Source organism: Bos indicus, chromosome 3 (assembly GCF_029378745.1).
Source record: "Bos indicus isolate NIAB-ARS_2022 breed Sahiwal x Tharparkar chromosome 3, NIAB-ARS_B.indTharparkar_mat_pri_1.0, whole genome shotgun sequence".
Lineage (NCBI taxonomy): Eukaryota > Metazoa > Chordata > Mammalia > Artiodactyla > Bovidae > Bos > Bos indicus.
This window is the reverse complement of record NC_091762.1, coordinates 113,850,291-113,874,534: the sequence shown is the minus strand read 5'-3', so window position 1 is coordinate 113,874,534 and position 24,244 is coordinate 113,850,291. Positions and strand designations below refer to the sequence as shown.

Genomic DNA, 24,244 nt, shown 5'->3' with positions numbered 1-24,244 from the left:
TTGCCATTTCTTTGCCCCTGTTCTCTGTTAGATACCTTCAGAAAGTGATCACACCAACCTCTGCAATTAATAAACACTGCAATAACTACTTGTAAATATAGCACAAAGAATAAAGCAAGAAAATGCACCATTTATTATCTCAGTAGGATCTGCTAGCTTAAATAAATGAAGTAGGGCAAGAAAATTAACAAACCCAATATGTTGACTACATGATGGTGATTAGGTAGGAATCTAGGGAGTAGGAATCTAGAGAGGTAGAGAGATTTTTCTGAAGGAAGACTCAAGAGATCAGAGTATTCAGGCAGACAGCCATCCCAGTACATACATGGAGCTCTATGTCTATTTCATCTCTGCTATTCCTGTCTTCCTTCCGGAAGCCTCTTCGGAAGTTAGCAACCAGTTTCCAGACAAAGGTGAGGAGGGCATCATTATAGGAATTCTTGGCGATCTGCAGGTTTCGATACACCAGGGAGCTGAAGTGATTGGAGAAGAGCTCCGTGAGGACATCATTGGTGAGGAACTTCCGCAGGTTCAAGCCATTCTCCAGAAAGAGGCGGACAAACTTGGGTCTGTCCTTTATAAGAGCTGTAAACATGACTTCCTGAAGGTCAGCAGACTGAGGAGAAAGAGCACAGAGAGAGGGCGCACACCCTAAATCCAGTTAAAGAAGCAAGCCATTTTCTTTCTCAGCTTCCATCGCATTTTCAACCACAAAGTAACAGGATTATCAGATTCTCTTTCAGTTCTGCTTTGGAAATAAAATTTATCTTTTCAGTTGTAACACAATGTTGGATTTTAGCTCAAGCGTTGCGGCAGGAGAAGGAAGCAGCATGGTGGGATCTGAAATCAGCCAGACGTGGGTTTGGATGGGACTTGGCCTTGTGCTATGGTAAAGTGCAGACGATGGCACCATATAGGGGTGACATTGATCAAGAATTGATCCCAATGTCTCGTACAGAAGCACTGGCTCTGTTAGGGGGCAGGGAACCTGCCATCCAGCTCACACCACTTCTCTGAGGTCTACAGTAGACACCATTATGAGCCAACCACCAACCAACTCTTCCGTCTGTGCCGTGGGGTCACCCTACTGCCCTTCACACACCATGAGGCAAACGCCTGGCCATGTTCAAAAACCATGAGTTACTGGAACACCTGACAGTGATACCCAGTTATTATTTCCCTTTATCTCTACTGTCTGGGCTCCTGATAAGTCTTATCCCATAGAAGCCTATTGAAAATCTTAATAATGAATACATTCTTCAGGCACAAACCAGTGGTCCACAGATCACACCACTGGTTCCCAACGTCCTCCTTAGTACTGGGTCGCCCAAAAGTTCGCTCGTGTGTTTCAAAACCTGAATGAATATTTTGACCAACCCAATATTTTTTACAGTTTGATTCAGTTGCCAACATTAACAATTAGACTATGTATAAAATAGAAAACTGATAGGAATATACTGTATAACACAGGGAACTCAATGCACCATGGTGTCCTAAATGGGAAGGAAATCCGGAAGGGAGGGGACATGTGCACACGTACGGCTGATTCATTTTGCCATGCAGCAGAAACTAACAACACTCTAAAGCAACCATGTGTGTGTGTTAGTCGCTCAGTCGTGTCTGACTCTTTTCAACCCCATGCACTGTAGCCCACCAGGCTCCTCTGTCCATGGGATTCTCCAGGCAAGAATACTGGAGGGGGTTGCCATTCCATTCTCCAAAGGATCTTCCCGACCCAGGGATTGAACCCTGGTCTCCTGCATCACAGGCAGATTCTTTACCACTTGAGCTAAAGGGAAGTCCTACAAAACCACTATAAAGTCCTATAAAGCAACTATACTGCAATAAAAATTAATAAAAAATTAGATGGTTCATAAAAATCCACAATTCCAGCATTAAAATCCAGATGCCTCAGACAGTAAAGAATCCACCTGCAATGCAGGAGACCTGGATTCAATCCCTGGGTCAGGAAGATCCCCTGGAACAAGGAATGGCAACCCACTCCAGTATTCTTGCCTGGAGAATCCCATGGACAGAGGAGCCTGGCGGGCTACATACAGTCCATGGGGTCACAAAGAGTCAGACATGACGGAACGAATAACACTCACGAGTAAACACCAGAAGATCTGACACCACAGAGAACCATCAGCTGGAGCCAGTGGGGGCAGTTCCAGGAGCCTGGGCGCTGCAGCGCCAAACCCACACACATCTCCTTGCCGCCCACCCAATCCACTCTCCTCACTGGACGTGACTGAGCCCCAGTTCAGGGGAATATCCCCGGCCAAGGGCAGCATTAGCGGTTTCTGTTTCTGTCTGATGTTGGTCTCAGCAGGATCACACGTTACCTGCAGAGGAACTGCCGGGAGCCGGAATATTGCATACTGAGTGCATATTGAGTGCAGCACTTTCCACAGCATCATCTTTCAGGATCTGGAATAGCTCAACTAGAATTCTATCACTGCCGGGAGCCAGTGTGAGGAACTCCGCCCATGGCAAAGGTCATGAGGAAGGAGGCTCAGCATACGCAAAGGCGGGATCGAGCCTCAGGAGTCCCCCTGGAAATTCTCGAGCATCTACCCCCAAAACCAGAGTCTGCCTACTTTCTGCTTTGTGCTCTCACCTACACCTCTGACTTTATGGGGGGCTGTCCCCCACTACCTCTCTCTGAAAAAAGAGTTAGCTTACAGCTCCAGTTAACAATTCCTGGGTGTGACAGTGTTTCAACCTACAAACTCCTTTGGAAATCCTAGCCTGCCTGAATAGGTTTTTCCAGCCACATGTGATTGTTCAGAGCCTCCCAACTGTGAGAGGCGGGAGATGTTCTAAACTGTCTAATACAGAGTCCTTTGAGCAGTTAAAAGATTGATTAGAAATTGTATTGGTGAAGGGTTTTTCACTTTTTGGGCCAATGTTTTCTGCTAAGTCTCTGCATCCCTTACCTGCTGTGTCCCTGGCAGTGTATTGATTAATATAATTGGTGTAAGTAGTAGCTTTAATGTTTGTAACCTTGGACCCTTGAGTTAATTCTTTTCTTGATTGAGCCCACCACACCTTTGCCCTATAGGAATGCAACTTTATCTAATGCTTTTGGAGGGTGGCTCCTGACTTGGAATAATCACCTTTAGAGAAAAATAAGTTTCTTAAAATGTTAACAGGCCTCCTGGCCAGAAGATGATGTAATTCACCTGAACTTTTGCATATGATAAGTTTGAAAGCCTGGCTTCAATTAGAACCAGGAACTGCTGTCCTTGCATGACTCCACCCCTTCCCCCATTATCCTCTATGCATGACTTAAGGTATAAAAACTACTTTGGAAAATAAAGTGCGAGCCTTGTTCACCGAAACTTGGTCTCCCCATGTCGCTCTCTCTCTCACTCTGGCTGAGTCTCCATCTGGAGCGCGGAAGCCACCATGCTTACTAATTATGCCTGGGCTTCTAAGATCCAACCGGGGAGGCCTCAGTGTCTCCTCTCCTTCGGGAGAACGGAAGGACGCCTGCGGCCTACATAAGTGGTGCAAACTTCTTGTCTTGAAGTTTTATTGGTCTCCCACGTAAACCAAGCTACTCAGCCTCTTTTCTCCACTGAATTTCCTCACTGAGCTATCCTCATTCTATTACTCTTTATATCTTTGGTAAAATATTTAAATAAATAGGTCGCCTATGCTGTCTCTCCTTTGAATACCCTGGATCAGCCAGGGCTGGACCCCGGCAGGGAACTGGCAAGGGGCCCTTCAGTGCCCACACTGTGGCTCCCAGTGGGACAGAGGCAGAAAGCAGTGGCTGACCTGACAGTCTGCACTGCTAACCAGCTTCCAGGTTAAGTCCATGCTACCCCCGGTCCAGGGATCACTCTTTGAGAACCCCTGGCACACAGGGAAAGAGAACAGCTTCAAAGTCAGACACACCTTTGTCTCCACACCTTGGTTTTACCATTACCTTACCTTATGTGCAACCTTGAATGAGACTGTGTCTCTGAACCTCATTTTTCTCATCTGTAAAGTAGGTGTTTGTGGGGATGAAATGAGGTAACACAGGTCAAGATGCCTTTAGAGATTCAAGTTCAGAACAGGCTCCCAAAATGCCATCACAGTGCCACCCCCGCCCCGCCCCCGTGGTACCCATGGCTGCTACTGCTGCTGCTAAGTCACTTCAGTCGTGTCCGACTCTGTGCAACCCCAGAGACGGCAGCCCACCAGGCTCCCCCGTCCCTGGGATCCTCCAGGCAAGAACACTGGAGTGGGTTGCCATTTCCTTCTCCAATGCATGAAAGTGAAAAGTGAAAGTGAAGTCGCTCAGTCGTGTCCGACTCCCAGCAACCCTGTGGACTGCAGCCTACCAGGCTCCTCTGTCCATGGGATTTTCCAGGCAAGAGTACTGGAGTGGGTTGCCATTGCCTTCTCCAAAAACAGTATGAGCTGACCCCAACTCACCACTGTGCAAGGAAATGGAGGCATGGAAAGGTTAAGTAACTTGCAGAGGTTAAGTCATGCAGAGGAGCTGGCTCCAGAGTCCATTCTCTCAACCATTAGACCCTTCATGCTTAACTATCTTTATCTAAGCTAGTAAAATTAAATGATCAATTCAATATGTGCCCAACTTTATGTTTATTTGTACCATCTAACCTCACTTAAATAGGACAGTTCACACACATGGGTTCATTTACGAATCAATTAACTAAATCTACTTGCAATTCTACTTTCCCTCAACTAACTCAAGGCTTGCCATATGAGATAGGGCTCATTATACTGCAAAAACCAAACAAAGATAGTGTTTGCTAAAGAAATGAATAATTTAAATGTCCATAAACCATGACTTTATTTGTATTCTATTATTAAAATTGATCACGTTAGTATAAATGAATTCTTCATCTTTGATTATATGATAATGGGCCTAAAAGTTTTCTGAGTCTGACTGGGAAGGATACAAAGTTATGAAATACACATGCCTTATACTGTTATACACATATAAAATGAAATTCTCACTGCCCACCAATGACTGAAGAGCTGAAAACAAAGAAGCCCCTGCTATGTGGATCCACGTGTGACATTTTATAATTGTTCCTATGAAACAGAATTCCTGAAGTGGATCTCAGTTGAGTTGTATACAAGAGGATGCTGCTGGAAAGTGTAGCCTTACAGCTGTCATCAAATTCAAAGTGAGAGGGACTTCCCTAGCAGTCCAGTGGTTAAGATTCTGTGCTCCCAATGCAGGGGGCCCGAGTCTGATCCCTGGTCAGGGAACTAGATCCTGCAACTAAGAGTTCCCATGCTGAAATGAAATATCCCGCATACTGCAACCAAGACTCAGTGAAGCTGAATAAATGTGAAAAAAATAATTCTAAATGAGAAAAGTCAGCTTACTGGGGAAAAAACACAGATTTCCTGGACATACAACTTCCATATTGGAGGCACAGGTTTGCCTGGGGGAGGCCCAATTTTCTATGATATTCATTGTATGTCTTCAATCAACTTGTTCTATTTGTCTCTTATGCATCTCACGTCTGACAGTTTTCTCATTAGAATTTGGCTAGGAAGGTAGAGTAGGGCACAAAATGAGTACCGCTGTCGAGCATATACTTCCCCCAAGAGGAAATCTTCACCTCTACACCCAGATGGAGAATTGCCTCTCACGTCATAGATGAAAAGCTGTAAACTTTAGATGATATTGGTGGCTTGATGCTACCTTACATTAGTGTATTTAGTTTTATTATCTCTTTACAACCAACCTACGAAGTCAATGTTATTATCCCATACTACAGATGAAGAAGTGCTGGAGAAGACTCTTGACAATCCCTCAGATAGCAAGGAGATCAAACCAGCCAATCCTAAAGGAAATCAATCCTGAACTTTCATTGGAAGGACTGATGCTGAAGCTCCAATACTTTGGCCACCTGATGTGAAGAGTCAACTCACTGGAAAATACCCTGATGCTGGGAAAGATTGAAGGCAGAAGGAGAAGGAGGTGACAGAGGACGAGATAGTTGGACAGCATCACCGACTCAATGGACATGAGTTTGGGCAAACTCCGGGAGATGGTGATGGACAGGGAAGCTTGGCACACTGCAGTCCATGAGGTCGAAATGAGTCAGACACAACTTAGCAACTGAACAACAGCAAGAACAGATGAAGAAAATAAGGCCTAGCAACACAGATGCACCAGACAGAGCGTCCATTTCAAGATTCAGTATCAAAGGCCTTCTTAGAAACAGACTAGACCTGCCACTGGAGTCACCAAAGAGGACTTCTTATTTACCTCCCATCGGCGGTCATTGGTGAAAATCTCATCATTGGCTATGTCCAGCTGGTTCCACTCCAGCAGAAGCTTCAGCTGCCCATTCCAGTTATCCTTATCTTGTTCATTGGTGCTAAAGGCTGTAAGAGGACAGGGAAAAAGTCAACTTACCAAACACCCAGAAACAAGAGCATCAGAACCATTCCATACGGCCAACTATCAGAGCCATTTGTCAAAGGAGATTCTGAACATGTTCTCTTAGAATCAAACACTTAGAGGGACTTTACTGGTGGTCCAGTGGTTCAGACTTTATCTTCCAGTGCAGTGGGTGTGGGTTCAATCCCCGGACAAGAAGCTAAGATTCCCACATGCTTTGCAGCCGAAAAACCAAAACATAACAAGCAGAAACAATATTATGATATATTCATTAAAGGTTTTTTAAAAATGGTCCAGATTAAAAAAAAAAAAACTTAAAAAAAAAGGAATCAGACACTCAGAGCTGTCATTTCACTGACACTTTATTTTCACTGATTCTTATCCATATTCTCTATGTCCCAAAGTATATGATGAGGATCAATTTAGGTGATAATATCTTTCCATTCCATATCCTAACAGTGTAACTATGGCATATTGATATTTTCCTATAGATTCAGATTCCATAAATATTACATATCCAGGGCCACATCTGACTTATACTATATCTAAATCTATGAAATAAAGAGCTATATTATAACAATGTTCTACTTGTCTTTTCCAGAGCTATTATTTTCTGTATCTGTGTATCTCTACAGATGTAGCCCCATTTCAATAAATATCCTTACAACCACATTTCTGACAAGTACGACAAGAATGTTTCTAATAAATAGTTAATGCTAAAAATGCACTTCCCAGGTGCCTTGCGCTGCTCTGCATACCTTACAGATATTAATCAGGCGGTTCAACTCCACACGGTCTTTGTCAGGTAATTTCACCTGGATGGGATTCTCAGGAAGCAAAGTTCACACATGAGAATTTAAAACTAAGGTTCATTCACAAGCTTCAGGAGATGTGTTAGCCCCTGAAACTGAATGCAGAATCATCTGTGTGTGAAGTGTGTGTGTACATGTGTACACAGATGTGGAATCCTAGGACAAAGGTCCACAGCTTTTATCACATTCTCCCAGGTGTCTGAGGCTCAGAAAAAGATTTTAAACCACTACTAGAGACAATTCTTTGGAAAGCACTGTGATCGTATTTAACCAGTATTTCAATGACATAAAAATTCTTGTTCTATTAAATACATACATCCAAGGAGGTCAATAATAGTTATTCTAACTTTCAACCTATGATAATCAAAATTAAATGCAAGATTATATTTCCAGTAAGTCTGTTTAAAAAATAAATGCCAGCCATTAAAAGCCACAGAAAGTCACATTTCTAGAAGAGCTATTTTTACTCACCTTTGTACAACGCATAGGAGATCGCATTGCTCACAATTTCATCCCCTGCTTCTTCCATTTTAATAACTGTTAATAGGTGAGAACTTTCGACAATTTCTTTGAGCTGGCAAGATTTAAAGAGCAGAATTGTCAGCCAACTGATTTCAGGCCCGAGGAGTATAAACTTCTCTCTCTTTTGGTGAGAAATGTCTCGTTCCATTTTTTTTAAAGACGACCTATAGGAATGTTTCAGATTTCCTTCCCTCCTCTCAGTGCCCATTCTCGTAGCATCTAATTTCTAAATTGAAACAGTGAGTCCTTGACCACAATGAGCATAAAGCACTGCTTCTATAAGGACAGGTATATCAAAAGAACCTATCAGAAAGCTGCAAGATAAAATGACTAGGGGTGAGTGTGAGTGTGTGTATGTGACACATGGTAGATACTCAATCATTGAGTGAGTGAATAAATCAGGAAAAGACAACAGAAAAATCACAGAAATTGTCCAAGTGTGGTCCTAAGGGCTTAGACTATAGAAAGGAAAATTCAATGTGAATAAAAGCCAAGACAACGTGGTGATTAAATAAAGAGATGAGGGATTCTCTATATTTTCCTTTGTGATTTTCTGTAATGTTTAATTTTAAGACATTTTGTAAGATTCACGAGCTGGGGGAGGGACTTCCCTGGCAGTCCAGCAGTGGGAAGCAGGTTTGATCCCTGGTCTATAAAAGACAAAAAAAAAAGAGCCTGGGGAGAGGCAGAGCCCCTCCTGATTCTAAGGTTTCAGGCCAGCTTGGAGGGAGCTTGCAAATGAAGAGCTCCCTCTAGAGGAGGAAGCGAGTCTGGCTGTGGTTACACGGAGTTCAAGGCGCTGGTGGGTTTTCCCGGCAACATTTGGACATGAAGATCTGGAACTACAGTCTTGGCTGGGCAGAGAGGGAAGCCTCAGGTCAGGTTGGCTATATATGCATTCTTGCATATATTCAGAAAAGATGAAAACCCTGATTTGAAAAGATACACGCACTCCAATGTTGAGAGTAGCACTACTTACAATAGCCAGGTCATAAGCAACCATAGCAGATAAATGGACAAAAAAGATGTGGTAAATATGCACACACACACACACACACACACACAATGGAATATCAGTCATAAAAAAAGAATGAAATAATGCCATTTGCAGCAACATGAATGGTGCTAAGCGAAGTAAGACAGAGGAAGACAAATTATATATCACTTATATGTGGAATCTAAAAATAATACAAATAAGCTTATTTAGAAAACAGAAACAGATTCACAGACATAGAAAACAAACTCATGGTTACCAAAGGGGGAAGGGGAGGGGACGGATAAATTAATAGTATGGGACTGACAGATACATGCTACTAAATATAAAACAGCAAGGACTGTCCGAATGATAAGGGTTTACTGTATAGCACAGGGAACTATATGCAATGTCTTGTTTTTTTTTTAATGTATTTTTATTTATTTGGCTGTTCTTGGTCTTAGTGGTGGCATGTGGGATCTAGTTACCTGACCAGGGATTGAACCCAGGCCCCCTGCATTGGGAGTACAGAGTCTTAGCCACTGGACCACCAGGGAATTCCCTGTAATGTCTTTTAATGGAAAAGAATCTGAAAATAATATATACATATTCTTTACATAAAAATATGTGTGTACATATATTCTTATTCTTATATATAGACACACACATATATATGTACAGAAAAACATCTGTCTCTGTTCATCAACTATGCTAAAGCTTTTGACCATGTAAATCATGACAAACTATGGAAAGCTGAGAGATGGGAATACCAGACCATCCTACCTGTCTCCTGAGAAACCCATATGTGGGTCAAGAAGCAACCGTTAGAACCCTGTATGGAACAACTGACTGGTTCAAGATCGAGAAACGAGTACGACTGGGCTGTCTGCTGTCACCCTGTTTGTTTAACCTATACACTGAGCACATCATGAGACATGCCGGGCTGGGTGAGTTACAAGCCAGAATCAAGACAGGCGGGAAAAACATTAACAACTTCAGATATAGCACTCCAATTGCAGAAATCGAAGAGGAACTAAAGAGCCTCTTGGTGAGGGTGAAGGAGGAGAGTGAAAGAGCCGGCTTAAGACTAAATATTTAAAAATCTAAGATCATGGCATCTGGCCCCATTACTGCATGGCAAATAGAAGGGGAGAAGGTGGAAGCAGTAACAGATTTCCTCTTCCTGGGCTCCAAAACCACTGAGGACAGTGACTGCAGCCGTGAAATCAGAAAACGGTGGCTTCTTGGCAGGAAAGCAATGACAAACCTAGAAAAGCAGAGACGCTGCTCTGCCGACAAAGGTCCACAGAGTCAAGGCTATGGTCTTCCCAGTGGTCACGCACAGTTGTAAGAGCTGGACCACAAAGAAGGCAGAACACCAAAGAATTGATGCCTTCAGATCGTGTTGCTGGAGCAGACCCTTGAGAGTCCCTTGGACAGCAAGGGGATCAAACCAGTCAATCTTAAGGGAGATAAACCCTGAATATTCCCTGGAAGGACTGATGCTGAGGCTGAAGCTCCAGTATTTTGGTCATCTGATTCGAACAGCTGACTCATTGGAAAAGTACCCGATGCTAGGAAAGATCAAGGGCAGAAAGAGAAGGGCGGTCAGAAAATGAGATGACTCGACAGCATCACCGATGAAATGAACATGAACTTGGGCAAACTCCAGAAGATGGTGAGGGACAGAGAGGCTTGGCGTGCTGCAGTCCATGGGGCACAAAAAGTCAGACACGACTGGGTGACTGAACAACAACAACAGTAAGTACATTTATTTATATATGCATATATATATTTCAATCACTTGGCTGTACACCTGATAGAACACAGTATTATAACTTGAGTTCAATTTTTTAAAAAGAAAAAAGGAGCACCCTTGAATTTTGACTTTAGGAGGTGACCTTAAGGTTGCAGTTTCCTGGGAAAGGTGGTGTCCAAGGGCTTCATTCAAGAGGCATCTGAGGGTGACGAGGAAATAGATGAAAACTGCAGGAAGGCACAGACCACAGTGAGTTTGATGGAGAGGGAGAGGGGCTGACGGCAGGAAGGGAAGGGTCCTCCCACCACGCTGGCAGCCTTTGTTCACGCAAAGGAAAGGGGTCTGGCCAGAAATGACAGGTGAGGAGGGGTCCAGGTCCCAGGATTCTGGGGCCAGCTGGGGGTGGGCAGCACAGAAGGGCCAGGACAACTTTTCCTTTGGAATTAAAAGGAAGAAGGAGAAGATGAACATGGATACAGAGCAAATGGATGGAACCCAGAGGACTCTGCAGGGGCGCCCACCCGTACTCCGTCCCCCTAGGATCCTGACCCCTAACTGCAGCCCGTGTGAGCTCAACTGCAACAGTCTCAGATCACACCTCGCCCTGCCTCAAACTCCTTGGTGACTTCCTGACACACCTGAATGAGACCAAAAGCTCTAGACAGTGTTCAAGGAGCTCCCTGGCCTGGCCCCTCCTAAGTCCTACAGTCTCTACCTCAAAGCGTCCACCCTCACCGCCATCTTTCAGTCCCTTTGGGAGCTGGGCTTATCTCGAGTCTCAGGAGCTATGCCCCAAACAAGCCCAGCCCTCACCCTTGACCCTCACCCATCACTCAGATCTCAGGTCCCACATCACCTCCTCTGAGAAGCCCTCCGCTGAAAGGCCCTCCCACACCAGGCCAGGCTCCCTTGGCTCAAGCCCAGTGTATCCACGCTGCTAATTTTCTTTAAAACTCCCTTTTCTGGTAGGAAATTAAACAGCACACTGTACTGTAATCACTCAACAGGAATTTTTTTTTTTAATTTCCATTTTCTTTCTGAAGACAGGCACTCCCTGTTGTGTACTCTCCTTTTTGAAATGTCTGTTGCAGGATCAGGCATCAGTATGTGCTCAATAAATTACTACTGAATAAATGCAAGTGTTGGAAATGAATGATACCGGGTTGGCTGGCAGGCTGGGAGACGCTGAAGGGTCAAGCTCTTGAGAAGGTGGGAGTGGGCAGAGTGGGGAACTATGAGAGCCCTGGTGGGGAGGAGGGCCTGGGCCCAGTGGGCAAGCATATGGGGTCTCCTGAGGAGGATGAGAAACTGTGACGCCAGGCTTAGGGGCTGCTTGTCCACATGGCCAGTGAGGCCACCCACAACTCCCCCGAGAGCTTGCTCAACGAATGTCTGGCTGAATGTATACATTCATTCATTAATAATTCCACTCTTGAGCTTTGTCTTTTGGGAAATCTCTACCAACTGCCAAACCCCATATAAGTGCACAATTAAAATGCCAGGCTAATTTTTATTATTGATGTATGTCTTCTGATTGACATGACTATAATTATGATAAATCATTAGCATATGAATATGAATTAGATACGCATCCCAGAAAGGGCAATATAATCATAGAAAGTGAAATGTGTCTGACATTTAGCCTGCTTCATGTGACTTTCCCGTAGCAGTTTTCTTGAAGCAGAAAATCAAAACCCTTCATAAAGGGACTTCCCTGGTGGTCCAGTGGTTAAAACTTCACCTTCCAATGTAAGGGGAGCCAATTCAATCCCTGGTTGGGTAGCTAAGATCCCACATGCCTCACAGCCAAAAACCCAAAACATAAAACAGAAACAATATTATAACAAATTCAATGAAGACTTTTTAAAAAATGGCCCACATCAAAAAAAAATTTTTTTTAATATCCTTTATAAAGGGTATGGGGACCCATACAGTGGCGTGGCCCTTTGGACATGACCTTGTCTGGGCTCTACAAGCAATGTGCATAAGGAATAAGAGGAAAGTCACTGGAATGGACCCAGGGCCATCTTTGATGGCTGAGTTAAGAGTTGTCTATTCCTTTGTCTGCGAGCATCCTTGAACTGACCGCTGGATTTCTTCCATCCATCCCAGGAAAGTATCTTGACGACACTGCTCAACACACAAAGTCTTAGGTTTCTATCTGTGCTTTGGGGTTGCTCCCTTGATATGTTTGGAAAGACTCAAGCTGTTTAGGTCTGAATATATGGGGAACAGAAATAACCACTGTGGGTTATACGTATTTCTCTCACCCACATATTTTCACCCGGAGGGCACTCTATTCAAATCGGGCTCCTGGGTATTCAGGGCGTTTGTGTCTATGCATGTTCAGCCATGTCCAACTCTTTGTGACCCCATGGACTGTAGCTCACCAGGCTCCTCTGTCCAAGGGATTCTCCAGGCAAGAACACTGGAGTGGGTTGCCATTTCCTTCTCCACAGTATCTTCCCAACCCAGGGATCGAATCCACGTTTCCTGCATCTCCTGCACTGGCAGGCGGATTCTTCACCTCTCCCTTGATTGGCTCGGGGTTGGGGAGTGACATAGGCAACTGACCACTTTGGCTGTGCCCAGCCAGCCCCTTCCCGCTTCTTCGTTGGGATCTGCTCCTTGCAGGGTGCTAGTGCTCTAGTGTCAGCTGTCACTACGTGTAGCCTGACAGCGGGCCGGCAATCCTCCAGGGCTGCCTCTGTCTGGGTGGGTTCCTCTGTCTCATTCAGGGGCTCAGCACAAGGAGGTCCGTGGTGGCTGCACCCCTAAGCCGCATCTTTCAACTCGGCCTTCATCATCAATGACGCTAATATCACTCTATTCCCCTCAACTGGACTTGAACAAGATACAAGCAAACCCCAGCAAGAACTTTCACAGAAAACCACTAGCTTTGCCCTTTTTAGCAAAATCTGGGAAACACAGATGTTGTAGGAACATCACGTGGGCTTTTTTTGGACAGTGCATCATTCAGCACCAACAGAGACTCTCGGGTATAGGAAGAAGATGCAGCTGCCATCTTCTGAGTCTTAGTAGTGAGACTTAATCCAGAAAGGACTTGTGTCCTGATCACTTTGATCCTGCCGCACCTTCCCTGGATCATCACCTAACTGCCCAGTCATGTGAAATTAAATAAAGCCAAGAGGGTCTCATTGTTCATTAATTTAATACCGAGTACCGGTAGCCTAGACAATGGGCTTGATTCTTCTCATTATTTACAAGAATTTGATTTGTTCATGCTTGCTTTAAATAATGACAAAGACCAATACACACTACTCCATATAAAATAAACAAGGATTTACTGTTTAGGACAGGGAACTACATTCAGTATCTTGTAATAATCTATAATGAAAAAGAATCTGCAAAAGAAAGTTACATATATATGTAACATATATATATATGTAGGGGGCTTCCCAGATGGCCCTAGTGGTAAAGGACCTGCCTGCCAGTGCAAGAGACATTAGAGACAAAAGTTTGATCCCTGGGTCACGTAGATCCCTTGGAGGAGGGCATGGCAACCCACTCCAGTATTCTTGCCTGGAGAATCCCATGGATAGAAGAGCCTGGCAGGCTATGCTCCACAGGGTCGCAAAGAGGACATGACTAAAGCGACTTAGCATGCATGCACATACATATACTTTTGTGCCTATGTATATATGGGCTTCCCCTGTGGCTCAGTGGTAAAGAATCTGCCTGCCAATGTAGGAGATGAGGGTTTGATCCCTGCGTTGAGAAGATCCCCTGGAGAAGGGAATGGCAACCCACTCCAGTATTCTTGCTTGGAAAATCCCATGGACAGAGGAGCCTGGTGGGCTACAATCCATGAGGTCACAAAAGAGTCAGACATGACTGAGCAAATGGACACAGCATATATATATATGAATCTCTTTGCTGTATACCTGAAATGAACACAATATTGCAAATCAACTGTGCTTTGATAAAAGGAAAAACATAATGACAAATGCCACCAAGAACAAGATTGTCTTCACTACTCCAGGATTTCAGTTTGCCAAATTTGACACTTCGAGGTTCTTCTATAATGAAATGCTGCTGAAATACCAAGTTAATTAAAGAACTTATAAAAAATATTTATACTAAATTCAACCTTTCACTCTAATGATGAAATGGGTTCCATGATTAAAATAACTCTTGCTGTCTACATCCTGTTATTTCCTTTATGGCAAACTTTCCAAGTGGAAGCACACACTCCTAAGAATACCCAAATATGGAAGGCCACTTTCAGATGAGCTGATGGGAATGTCCCCACTCCCGCCAATGTGAACTCTATCACAAACTGAACAGTCAACAAGATGAAAGTCATTTCAAGTCAACACCAGTCATGATTCAGAGAGAAATGTGAGAAAGCACAGCACTCTGTTAAAATACAGGCTTAGCAACAAGAAGCCGGAGATATTTCAATCAGTACACATTTCTTACATGATCCAATAGGAAAGATGAGAGATTGTGGATGAATCACAGGCCAGTTAACTTAGAAAGGCAATCCTTCTGTAGTAACAGCTTCTCCACTAGACACAGATTCGAATTAGAATCTGCATTCCTAAAACATCATCACAGGGATTTCACCCCCCACCCCCCACCCCCTCAGCCCCCACTGCTGATACGAGACACAGAAGCTCAACGCGTATCATCAGGGTATGAAAGAAGGAGTATCAGCTTTGAAAACAGGCGGACTGGAATTTAAGCCCCATCTGCTACACCTTATGAGGTATGGAGACTAGGCAAGTCATTTAATGTATGTGAGCTTCAGTTTCCAAGGAAAAACCTGTTTGGGCTGGAGTGCAGTTTCCAAGTCCCTGAGAAAGTATAAACGCCCAGAGCTGCTAGTAGAGGCTGGCAGTGGCGGCGCCCGCCCCCTCCCTTCCCATGAACTTGCCCCCGCTGCAACTCACCCATCTGATCCAACTCTCGGTCTCCTCCTCAGGCAGCCGGGACACCGTGCGGGGCAAGAAGCGCACCAGCTTCTCCTTGATGATGGATGACGTCAGGACATCCTCCACCTCCACCAGGCTCGCGATCACATCGGCGATCTGCCCCGAGCCTTCCACCACCACGCAGGGGATCTTACTTTTGACGGAGGTATTGATGGCCTGAGAGAAGGGAGGTAAGAGTCGACCAGAGGATCAACAGAACCCAGCCTGGAGCCGAGGCTCTAATCAAGCTGGTGAACAAATCATACGGACACATCTCTGCACTGTATCCTTCTGTGGGGGCAGGGGAGGTTCATTTTCAATCAGAAGCAAACCAAATACTTGCAACCATTTAAGAATCAAAAATGTAAGCCAATTGTCTTACATCCTGTGTTAGTATCAAATTCCATAGTAAGGACATGTGCAGCTGGCAAGTTTTCCATAAATAAGTGCTTCAAAATATCCCTCTATACAAAACTGATCATTCCAAATATTGACATCATAGATTTAAATGACAACTCTTAAGATGGTGCCCAACATTGTCATTGATGGCTTATCTGCCAGAGGTGAATAATATGCATAGATTTAAGGCATGAAAATACCTTCCCAGAAGCTGGCACACTTTTTTGACTCACATATTTCCCTCCTCAAATAATTTTCTTTTCTCCTTTTATGAAAAGAAAAGAAAAATATATTTGTTTTCTGGATAAACACATACCACAGTTTAATTTCCCCGATAAAAACCACAGAGACCAGCATAGGGGAATCAGGTCTTAAGAATTTTAATTACTTGACAACTAGACAAAGTGATGTACATGTGAGCACAGCCCCTTCCTTTAGCCAGGAGTGCTGTCTCCCTTACAGAAGACGTTGCCCACAGAGTGTGGAGCCTTCATCAGATCAGGCTGGGATCCATCTTCACCTCCCTACCTGAGCCAAAGGTGGGTGTCAGGGCTGTGCTGGGGCGGGAGTGAGGGTATAGGAGACTGAGCTGAAGGATGAAGAGCTCAGTGGGTAGTTTCTCTTCCCTTTCTCCTCTCTCCTGTAGCATCTGTGGGTTGTGAATTGCCTGAACAGACTTTGAGGGAAATGCTACAGAAATGTGATACTCTAGACCGGCAGCACCTTGCTGGAAACCTTAATTCTAAATCTAAAATCTGAGTGATAATAGAGGCAACCATCTTCAATTACTTTTTCTCCATCTCTCTTCTTCTTTAATGTGACTGCCTCTTCAAGCATTTCCATACTGACTATTTCACACTGAAAAAAATCTCTAATTTTTCTCTGAAAAGTCTTTCCCTGAAAAATCTTTATTTAATAATGTTTTCAACAGTAGGTCTCATAGAAGGTACAATAAATACCTGCTGATGAAGGAATAAACGAATGGATCATTGTTATAGAAAATAATAAAGAGAAGCATTAGATTATGATTCCAACTAACTCTGCCAGAAATTTCATGTAATTCTAAGTGCGTGTGATCACAGGGTGGCCATGGTTTTCCAACATACGTGTTGGTTACCGTTCCTGAGTCTTGTGAGTTCAGGTCAAGCCCTTCTATTTGGCTGGTTGATGGCCAAAGCCAACAGTAAGGACAGAGACTATTCGTGTTGCTACAAAGTCTCTTCCTAAATCTTCTCAGCTGAGGAGACAACATAAGTCTGTTAGGGCAACGCTGTGTGATTGGAAAAATGCTACTTACTTGCTGTAGAAAAGAAAGCAACCAGATTAGGTTAGGTGAGCCCCCAAAGCCATGAAAAGAAAAACTGGTTGAGCAAACTTGTTGACCGATCTTCCAGAAAACCAAACCAAGACTCACTTTCAAAGTCTCTTTCCCACCTCCTTGGGCAAAACACACAATGGGGATCTTGCCACCGTAGTTGGAATCTGTAAAATATAAAACATAAAATATATTTTGGGCTCATCAGAAATACTCACCTACCTCAAGGGAACTTCTGCCCCTTGAGCCCAGGGTGGGGGTTCTGGCTGCATACCTAACGAACCTGACAATCAGTTGATCACAATGGATCATCTCTGGGCTCCAAACCAGTAGTAGCATGACATGAGTCACACTGCATGACATTTATTTAAAATGCTAAAGTCTGTGAATGATTGACTTTTGTTAATAAATATTTTGGACTGCATGGAGATCAAACCAGTGAATCCTAAAGGAAATCAGTCCTGAATATTCATTGGAAGGACTGATGCTGAAGCTGAAACTCCAATACTTTGGCCACCTGATGCAATGAACTGACTCATTTGAAAAGACCCTGATGCTGGGAAAGATTAAAGGCAGGAGAAGGGGAGGACAGAGGATGAGATGGTTGGATGGCATCACCGACTCAATGGACATGAGTTTGAGTAAACTCCAGGAGTTGGTGATGGACAGGGAGGCCTGGAGTGCTGCAGTCCATGGGGTTGTAAAGAGTCGGACAGAACTGAGTAACTGAACTGAACTGACCTGAATATATTAAGCCAGGTTCAAATTTATCCTGACAATAATTATACTTTCACTCATTTGCATAATCTATGCATGAAAAATTTGCATAACTATGTGTTTTCTCCAGAGAGATGACTGCATATACAAATGTCTTCCTCCACAGACTTCCCATTGAGAAAAGAAAAGATTGAGATTATCTCCAACAAGTCTCTGTGATGGAGACTGTCCCTAGATGATGTGGTAATCTGGTTCCACAACAGGACACATTTCAACACCAACATCTCAGCAGTAGGAAGACATTATTTATCACTTTCCATAGCAAATAAAGGCTTTCACTCCATGGTTGCATTCTCCCCCTGAAACCAATGTTTTAGGAGGTTTTGGTTGGCTCAGTGGTAAAGAGTAGGAGACACGAGTTCAATCCCTGGGTCAGGAAAATCACTTAGAGAAGGAAATGGCAACTCATTCCAGTATTCTTGCCTGGAAAACTCCATGGGCAAGAGGAGACTGGCATTCTACAGTCTATGGGGTCACAAAAGAGCTGGACGGGACTTAGCAACTAAACAACAATGGTATAGAGAAGTAGCCAATAGTCAAAGAAGTAAATCATCTAACTGTGAAGCTAGCGGGTTGGTTTTTTATCACTTCTACTCTAGCAAATCCCATTGCTTCATCAGTGCAGTTTGCTACCGTGAATTTTACCAGGTCTTAAATGTTATCAAGCAGAATGGACAGCAGGTCTCTTTATTGCCAAGCCAGAGTGGGACAAGGCAGCATTCATCAATGTTCTAGCACACTGGAGGGTACGTATCATAGGAGCAGAAGCATTTCTAGTATATTAAGAAGAGATACAACGGCTCTTCTTTGGCAGTAGAGCATCTGATAGGATGGGTTTACCACGCTTCACTCAGTAATTGGAGCTATCGTTGATGCTGCTGCTGCTTTTGTTCATATGTTTTTCTAACGTCCCATCGCGTAAGCACTGACCTTGAATCGTGCGCTCAGAGATGTACTTCTCCAGCTGATTCCGGAGCTTTGCCTCCACTGTGGGGTGCCCGTGGCAGCCGTTGTCCACGAGCAGTAGGTGGGTGTGGTTGTTGTCCAGGATGTACAGAGGGTCCCTCTTGAAGTCATCCATAATGTACTGAGCTGAAAAATATCCCTGAAAAGCACACAGCAACTTGTCTTTGAGACTTGCTTGTTGGCCAAAATGCCTGATGACATCTTTATGGGTTCATGAAAGGCTGACTCTTTGGGTTCAACTATATTGATGCCTCTTTCCAGATTCCTAAGTGCAGAAGGGTCTTAAAAATCTTATAGTTCAGGCCATCGTTTTAAATATGAGGAAATGAAGGTTCAAAATAGTTGGATCACTTGCCTATTGTCACATAAATGACCGGTGGCAGTGTAAGAATCAGATTCCCAATCCAGTTCTTGTTCCATCACCCTGTGCTTTTGTATAAATTCACTGAAACTGATAGCATTCAGGAAAGTGTGTGTGTGTGTGTGTGTGTGTGTGTGTCCAGACATACATATTTGTGTGCATGTGGATATGATAGAGGTAGATATTGATATACACATATTTGTCTAGAATCCATCATATGCCAAGACCTATGCCAGGGTCTAGGGATTAGAAAATGAATAAAATGAAGTCTTAGCTCTTGAGGAGCACATAGTTACAGGATTATGAAAAGAAGTAATTAAACATATACTTTGTCATAAGACTTAGTACCAGAGAATAAAAAACTAAAGAACTGACTCTAACAGGATTTGCTGGGAACAAATTTTCATGAACAAAACACATCTATCGGTAATTCCTTCACAGAACCGCTTTGATTATGTCATCCTTGTTTTTAATTCCTGAGGTTCCAAAGGAACCTTGTAAGGCCAACTTCCTACAAGTTGATGGCATCCCAGAGCCCCATGCCAGGGCCACTCTCCCCCGTGACCCCGCAGACCTCCTCATGTCCTGCCCGTACCTCCACATCACAATTCCTGATAAGGGTGTCCCTGTTGGAGACCATGCCCCAAGCGGCGATGCCAATGGCCACAATGTTCTCCTCCGAATTCCTGCTAATGGTGTTGTCTCTCACCACCTCCCCAATGAACTTCATCAGCCCATAGTGGGTGCCTCCAGTGAGAATCCAGGCACCTGCCAACAAGAGAGGAGAACAGAGGCTCTGAATAAGTTTTTCATCCTGTGCTCAATCCCTAAAGAAGCCCCACCTGTGAGCACCAGGACCCAGCATCGCTGGCCACACTTTGGACTATGTTCAACCTAAGACACGGACTTAGGAAAGAGAAGAGGATGTCCGAGTGTCTAGAGATGCCGCTTAAAAAGATACAGATTCTAGACCCCACTCTAGACTCACATCATCAGATTCTCTGGGAAGTGGGGCCAAGAAATCTGTCCCTTTAATCATCTCTCAGGTAAATCTTTTCAGGGCTAATAAGCACCTGCCCTTAGCTGTTGAGCAAGTTAAGCAATGTCATCATGGAAAGTGGAACGCTCTGCTCCCACACCTCCCGCCCCATGGATCTGGAGTGATCTTCCCAGCAGGACCCTGGTGCCTACCATTTAATTTTGGGCTTCCCTAGTGGCTCAGATGGTAAAGAATCGGCCTGCAATGCGGGAGACCTGGGTTTGATCCATGGGTCAGGAAGATCCCCAGGAGAAGAGAATGGCAACCGACTCCAGGATTCTTGCCTGGAGAATCCCGTGGACAGAGGAGCCTGGTGGGCTACAGTCCATGGGGTCTTCTAGCATGACCCTGGTGCCTACAATTTAACTTTAAAATTGCACAAGCTTGCACACTGGTGTTTGAAGGTTTTTATTTGATGATCTTTGCAAGGCCAAGAATTTTTCACAGTTTTGTTTTCAAAACTGTAGTAAACAAAATACCTAAAAATATGACTTCACATAATAATGGCATCTAAAGCTGAAAATGTGCCTAGGCCAGTGTGCCACCCAGGCAGGAATCTAGCCTGAGGCTTGGCCACCAGTCTCCCTGAATTCTGAGGAGTCCTGAGGCAGCCCCCTCCCCGAACTGTTAGAAAGTCCTTTTGTTCATTGTTGTCTCCATTCTCCAATTTTGTTACTGACTTCCCGACAGGGAGCTACTTTAGTCATCTCCCACAGAAAAGTCCTTCCAATATTTTACGGTAAATGTGATGTAGTCCCTAGAACATTCAGATCCCATTCCTTTGGCCAGTTCTCACAAGATGTGAATTCCAGACCCCCTGGCACCCAGTCTCCTTCCTGCAGACAGATTTCAGTTGTCAATACCCCCGTTTCAAATGAGGCAATAGGAGACAAAGCAGCTCTCCACGTGGCTGACCCAGAGTACAAGAAGACAATGAACCCCCAGCTCCGCCCATTCACTTCATCTAAGAAGAATCCCGGCCTGGGCACTTTTGTCTGCTTTGTTCTACTCTATGTATTCCCAGTACCTAAAACAATTTCTGACACATGGCACGCATTTAAGAAGTATTTGCTGAAGGAATGCATTATGCATGTTCGGATTTAGTGGTGAGGAAGTCAGCTGCTGGGTTTCATAACAAAGTATCTACTGTGGTCCCATCTGGTTGATCAGGAAATTAAGAATAAATACGGGGAGAAAGCAGCCTTTCTTCTTGATTTTAAGAAAAAGCATATTTAGAATAAGACATGCTACCTTAGTTCTGTCAACTAATATTCTTAATAAAATTGTTTTCAAGGGACTTCCCTGGTGTTCCAGGGGTTAAGTCTCCAAGTTTCCACTGCAGGGGGCAAGGGTTCAATCCCTGGTCAGGTGGGGAACTAAGATCTGCATGCTATGCTGCATGGCCAATAAATAAATAAATGTAAAAACTGATGCCCAAAAATCCATGATGAAAAAAATTAAGTTTTTACAATCTTAGTATTAGATAAACTAATAAAATAAATATTAGACTTTGATAAACAGAATCAAATCTAAAGGAAATATCAGTCAAGCTCAAATGAAAGGAATTCTGGAGAGAAAAAAAAAGTTGCCTATAGTCTTCAAAAAGGTCCTGAAAGGCCAAAAAGATTAAAGAACATTTCCAGAGGAAAGAAAGCTTTTCAGCATTCAATGATATGAAAAGCTAAATGGATTGGAATCCAGGTGGAGAAAAAAAACAAAAAACATTTTTTTGCTCTGAAGAACATTGTTGGGATAATTAGCAAAATTAAAACAAGAACCTTTTGTTAGATGACTGTATTGGTCGGTGTGAACTTCCTTGGCTTTGAAATTTATACCAGTTACATGAGAAAACAAGCTTGTTCTTCAGAGACATGTGCTAATGTGTGTGCTTAAGAGCTAAAGCTCATGATACCTAAAATTTACTTGCAAAGGATTTTTTTTTTTTTTTTTGGCTATTGCGCCCCACGGTTTGGGGGATCTTAATGCCCTGACTAGAGGTTGAACCTGTGCCCTCTACAGTGGAAATTCAGAGTCCTAACAACTCTTACTCCTTGAAAGAAAAGTTATGACCAACCTAGATAGCATATTGATAAGCAGCCAACAAAGGTCCGTCTAGTCAAGGCTATGGTTTTTCCAGTGGTCATGTATGGATGTGAGAGTCGAGCTGTGAAGAAAGCTGAGTGCCGAAGAATTGATGCTTTTGAACTATGGTGTTGGAGAAGACTCTTGAGAGGCCCCTGGACTGCAAGGAGATCCAACCAGTCCATTCTGAAGCAGATCAGCCCTGGGATTTCTTTGGAAGGAATGATGCTAAAGCTGAAACTCCAGTACTTTGGCCACCTCATGCGAAGAGTTGACTCATTGGAAAAGGCTCTGATGCTGGGAGGGATTGGGGGCAGGAGAAGGGGACGACAGAGGATGAGATGGCTGGATGGCATCACTGACTCCATGGACGTGAGTCTGAGTGAACTCCAAGAGTTGGTGATGGACAGGGAGGCCTGGCGTGCTGCAATTCATGGGGTCGCAAAGAGTCCGACACGACTGAGCAACTGAACTGAACTGAACTGAACCACTGTATGAGATGGTTAGATAGCATTACCAAAGAGTCAGACACAACTGAGCAACTGAACAAGAACAAAACTCGATTAACAAGAACCTGGGCAAACTCCGGGAGATAACAGAGGACAAGGAGCCTGGCATGCTGCAGTCCATGGGATTGCAAAGAGTCGGCTACAACTTAGCAACTGAGCAATACCAACAATAACCACTGGACTACCAGGGAATCCCTCAAACGATTTTTAAAATCATAATACGAGAATATCTAGAGAGAGGGAGAAGACAAACATGAGAAATTGTTAACAATTGGTGAATTTAAGTGAAGGCTGTACAGATATTCACTAGATTATTCTTACAACTCTTCTGTAGGTTTACAATTTATCATAACAAAAAATCAAAAAAGAAAAAAATAAGCAACATATTTCAAATAACAAAGCCAGGGTTCTGTGTTTTGATCCCCATCAGACACTCACCTGGCGCTCACAACCTGCCAGGCACGGTCACTTTTTCCAAAGCATATTATTGGTCCCCAAATGAAACAGCAAAAATTAAACTTTCTTTTTTTGATTGGCCAGAATACTCTGAGTGTTTTATGTAAAAACGACTAAATGAAAACGTTAGGTTAAGAGAAACATGCAACTACCCACATGCAATTTCCTGAGCTCTGATTAAGGAAATCCTCCCTCCCTCCCCGACCTCACCCCACCCTCCAGAATTCCGGATCTGTTTCCTCATTTAAGGGTCTTGTTTCTAATTAAGATCAGGATTAATCATACAGCCCTAGAGTATCTGCAGTCTTGCGCATGAATGGCAGAGGACAATTTCGTTCAGTCTCTAAAGACGTGGCGCAGCCTAGACGGACAAACCCGCGGGCGCCACGTCCCCGCCCGGGACGGTCCCGTCAGCCACCGCGGGACCCGCGCACCTTTCGACTGCGCGATGTAGATCAGGCGGCTGAAGATCTTGCGCATGCGCGGCTTCAGGGCGAAGTTTCTGGCGCCGCCAGTCACGGAAATGACCAGGTTGGGTGTTTTCAGGTGCCAGTGCTGGGTCAGCAGCTCGTACAGCGTCTCCGCGTCCGTGTCGCAGGACAGTCGGATATACTGTGGGGAAGGAGAGAAGCATCAGGATCCGCAGGTGCTCTCCTGATGGCGGGGGCGTGGCCCAGTCTACCTGTTCCTTTGGGAGGGGAGCGCATGGCAGGTGAGGAAGGTCCCCTTGGGGCAGTGGAAGGGGACACCCCAGCCAGCTGGAGAGCTGGAGACTTCATCCTAAAGGCAGTGGCGCACCCGTCAGGTGTTCTAAGCAGAGTAGAAGCCAGAAGGGATTTACATTTCAGGGAGCCCTCCAGCAGGAGTACTAACTACAGACTGAGCCAAGACAGGGGGGAGGCAAGACAGTGGTGGCCCATTCCGAGACAGAGGCCTTGGGAAGAGACAG

At 44.2% G+C, this 24,244-nt stretch overlaps 1 protein-coding gene across 3 annotated transcripts in view; it reads right to left on the bottom strand.

Annotated features, from left to right (window-relative positions):
* The window catches only part of TRPM8 (transient receptor potential cation channel subfamily M member 8), an 80,587-nt gene extending 56,705 nt beyond the window's left edge, over positions 1 to 23,882 (bottom strand). Inside the window, exons 1-8 of one of the 3 annotated variants that reach the window (XR_011565952.1) lie at positions 23,730 to 23,882; positions 19,805 to 19,977; positions 18,813 to 18,987; positions 17,205 to 17,272; positions 15,371 to 15,568; positions 7,672 to 7,774; positions 6,254 to 6,372; positions 326 to 616 (exon numbers count right to left, since the gene is read on the bottom strand). Coding sequence is in view for 2 of the 3 variants with exons in the window: in XM_019957949.2 (XP_019813508.1) it covers positions 326 to 616; positions 6,254 to 6,372; positions 7,672 to 7,774; positions 15,371 to 15,568; positions 17,205 to 17,272; positions 18,813 to 18,987; positions 19,805 to 19,977; positions 23,730 to 23,775 (1,173 nt within the window). In the remaining variant the exon portion in view is untranslated. Of the gene's footprint in view, positions 1 to 325; positions 617 to 6,253; positions 6,373 to 7,671; positions 7,775 to 15,370; positions 15,569 to 17,204; positions 17,273 to 18,812; positions 18,988 to 19,804; positions 19,978 to 23,277; positions 23,700 to 23,729 lie in introns of those variants that run through there. The other 2 variants (XM_019957949.2, XM_019957950.2) reach the window with 2 other exon arrangements.
* Positions 23,883 to 24,244: the final 362 nt, after the last annotated feature.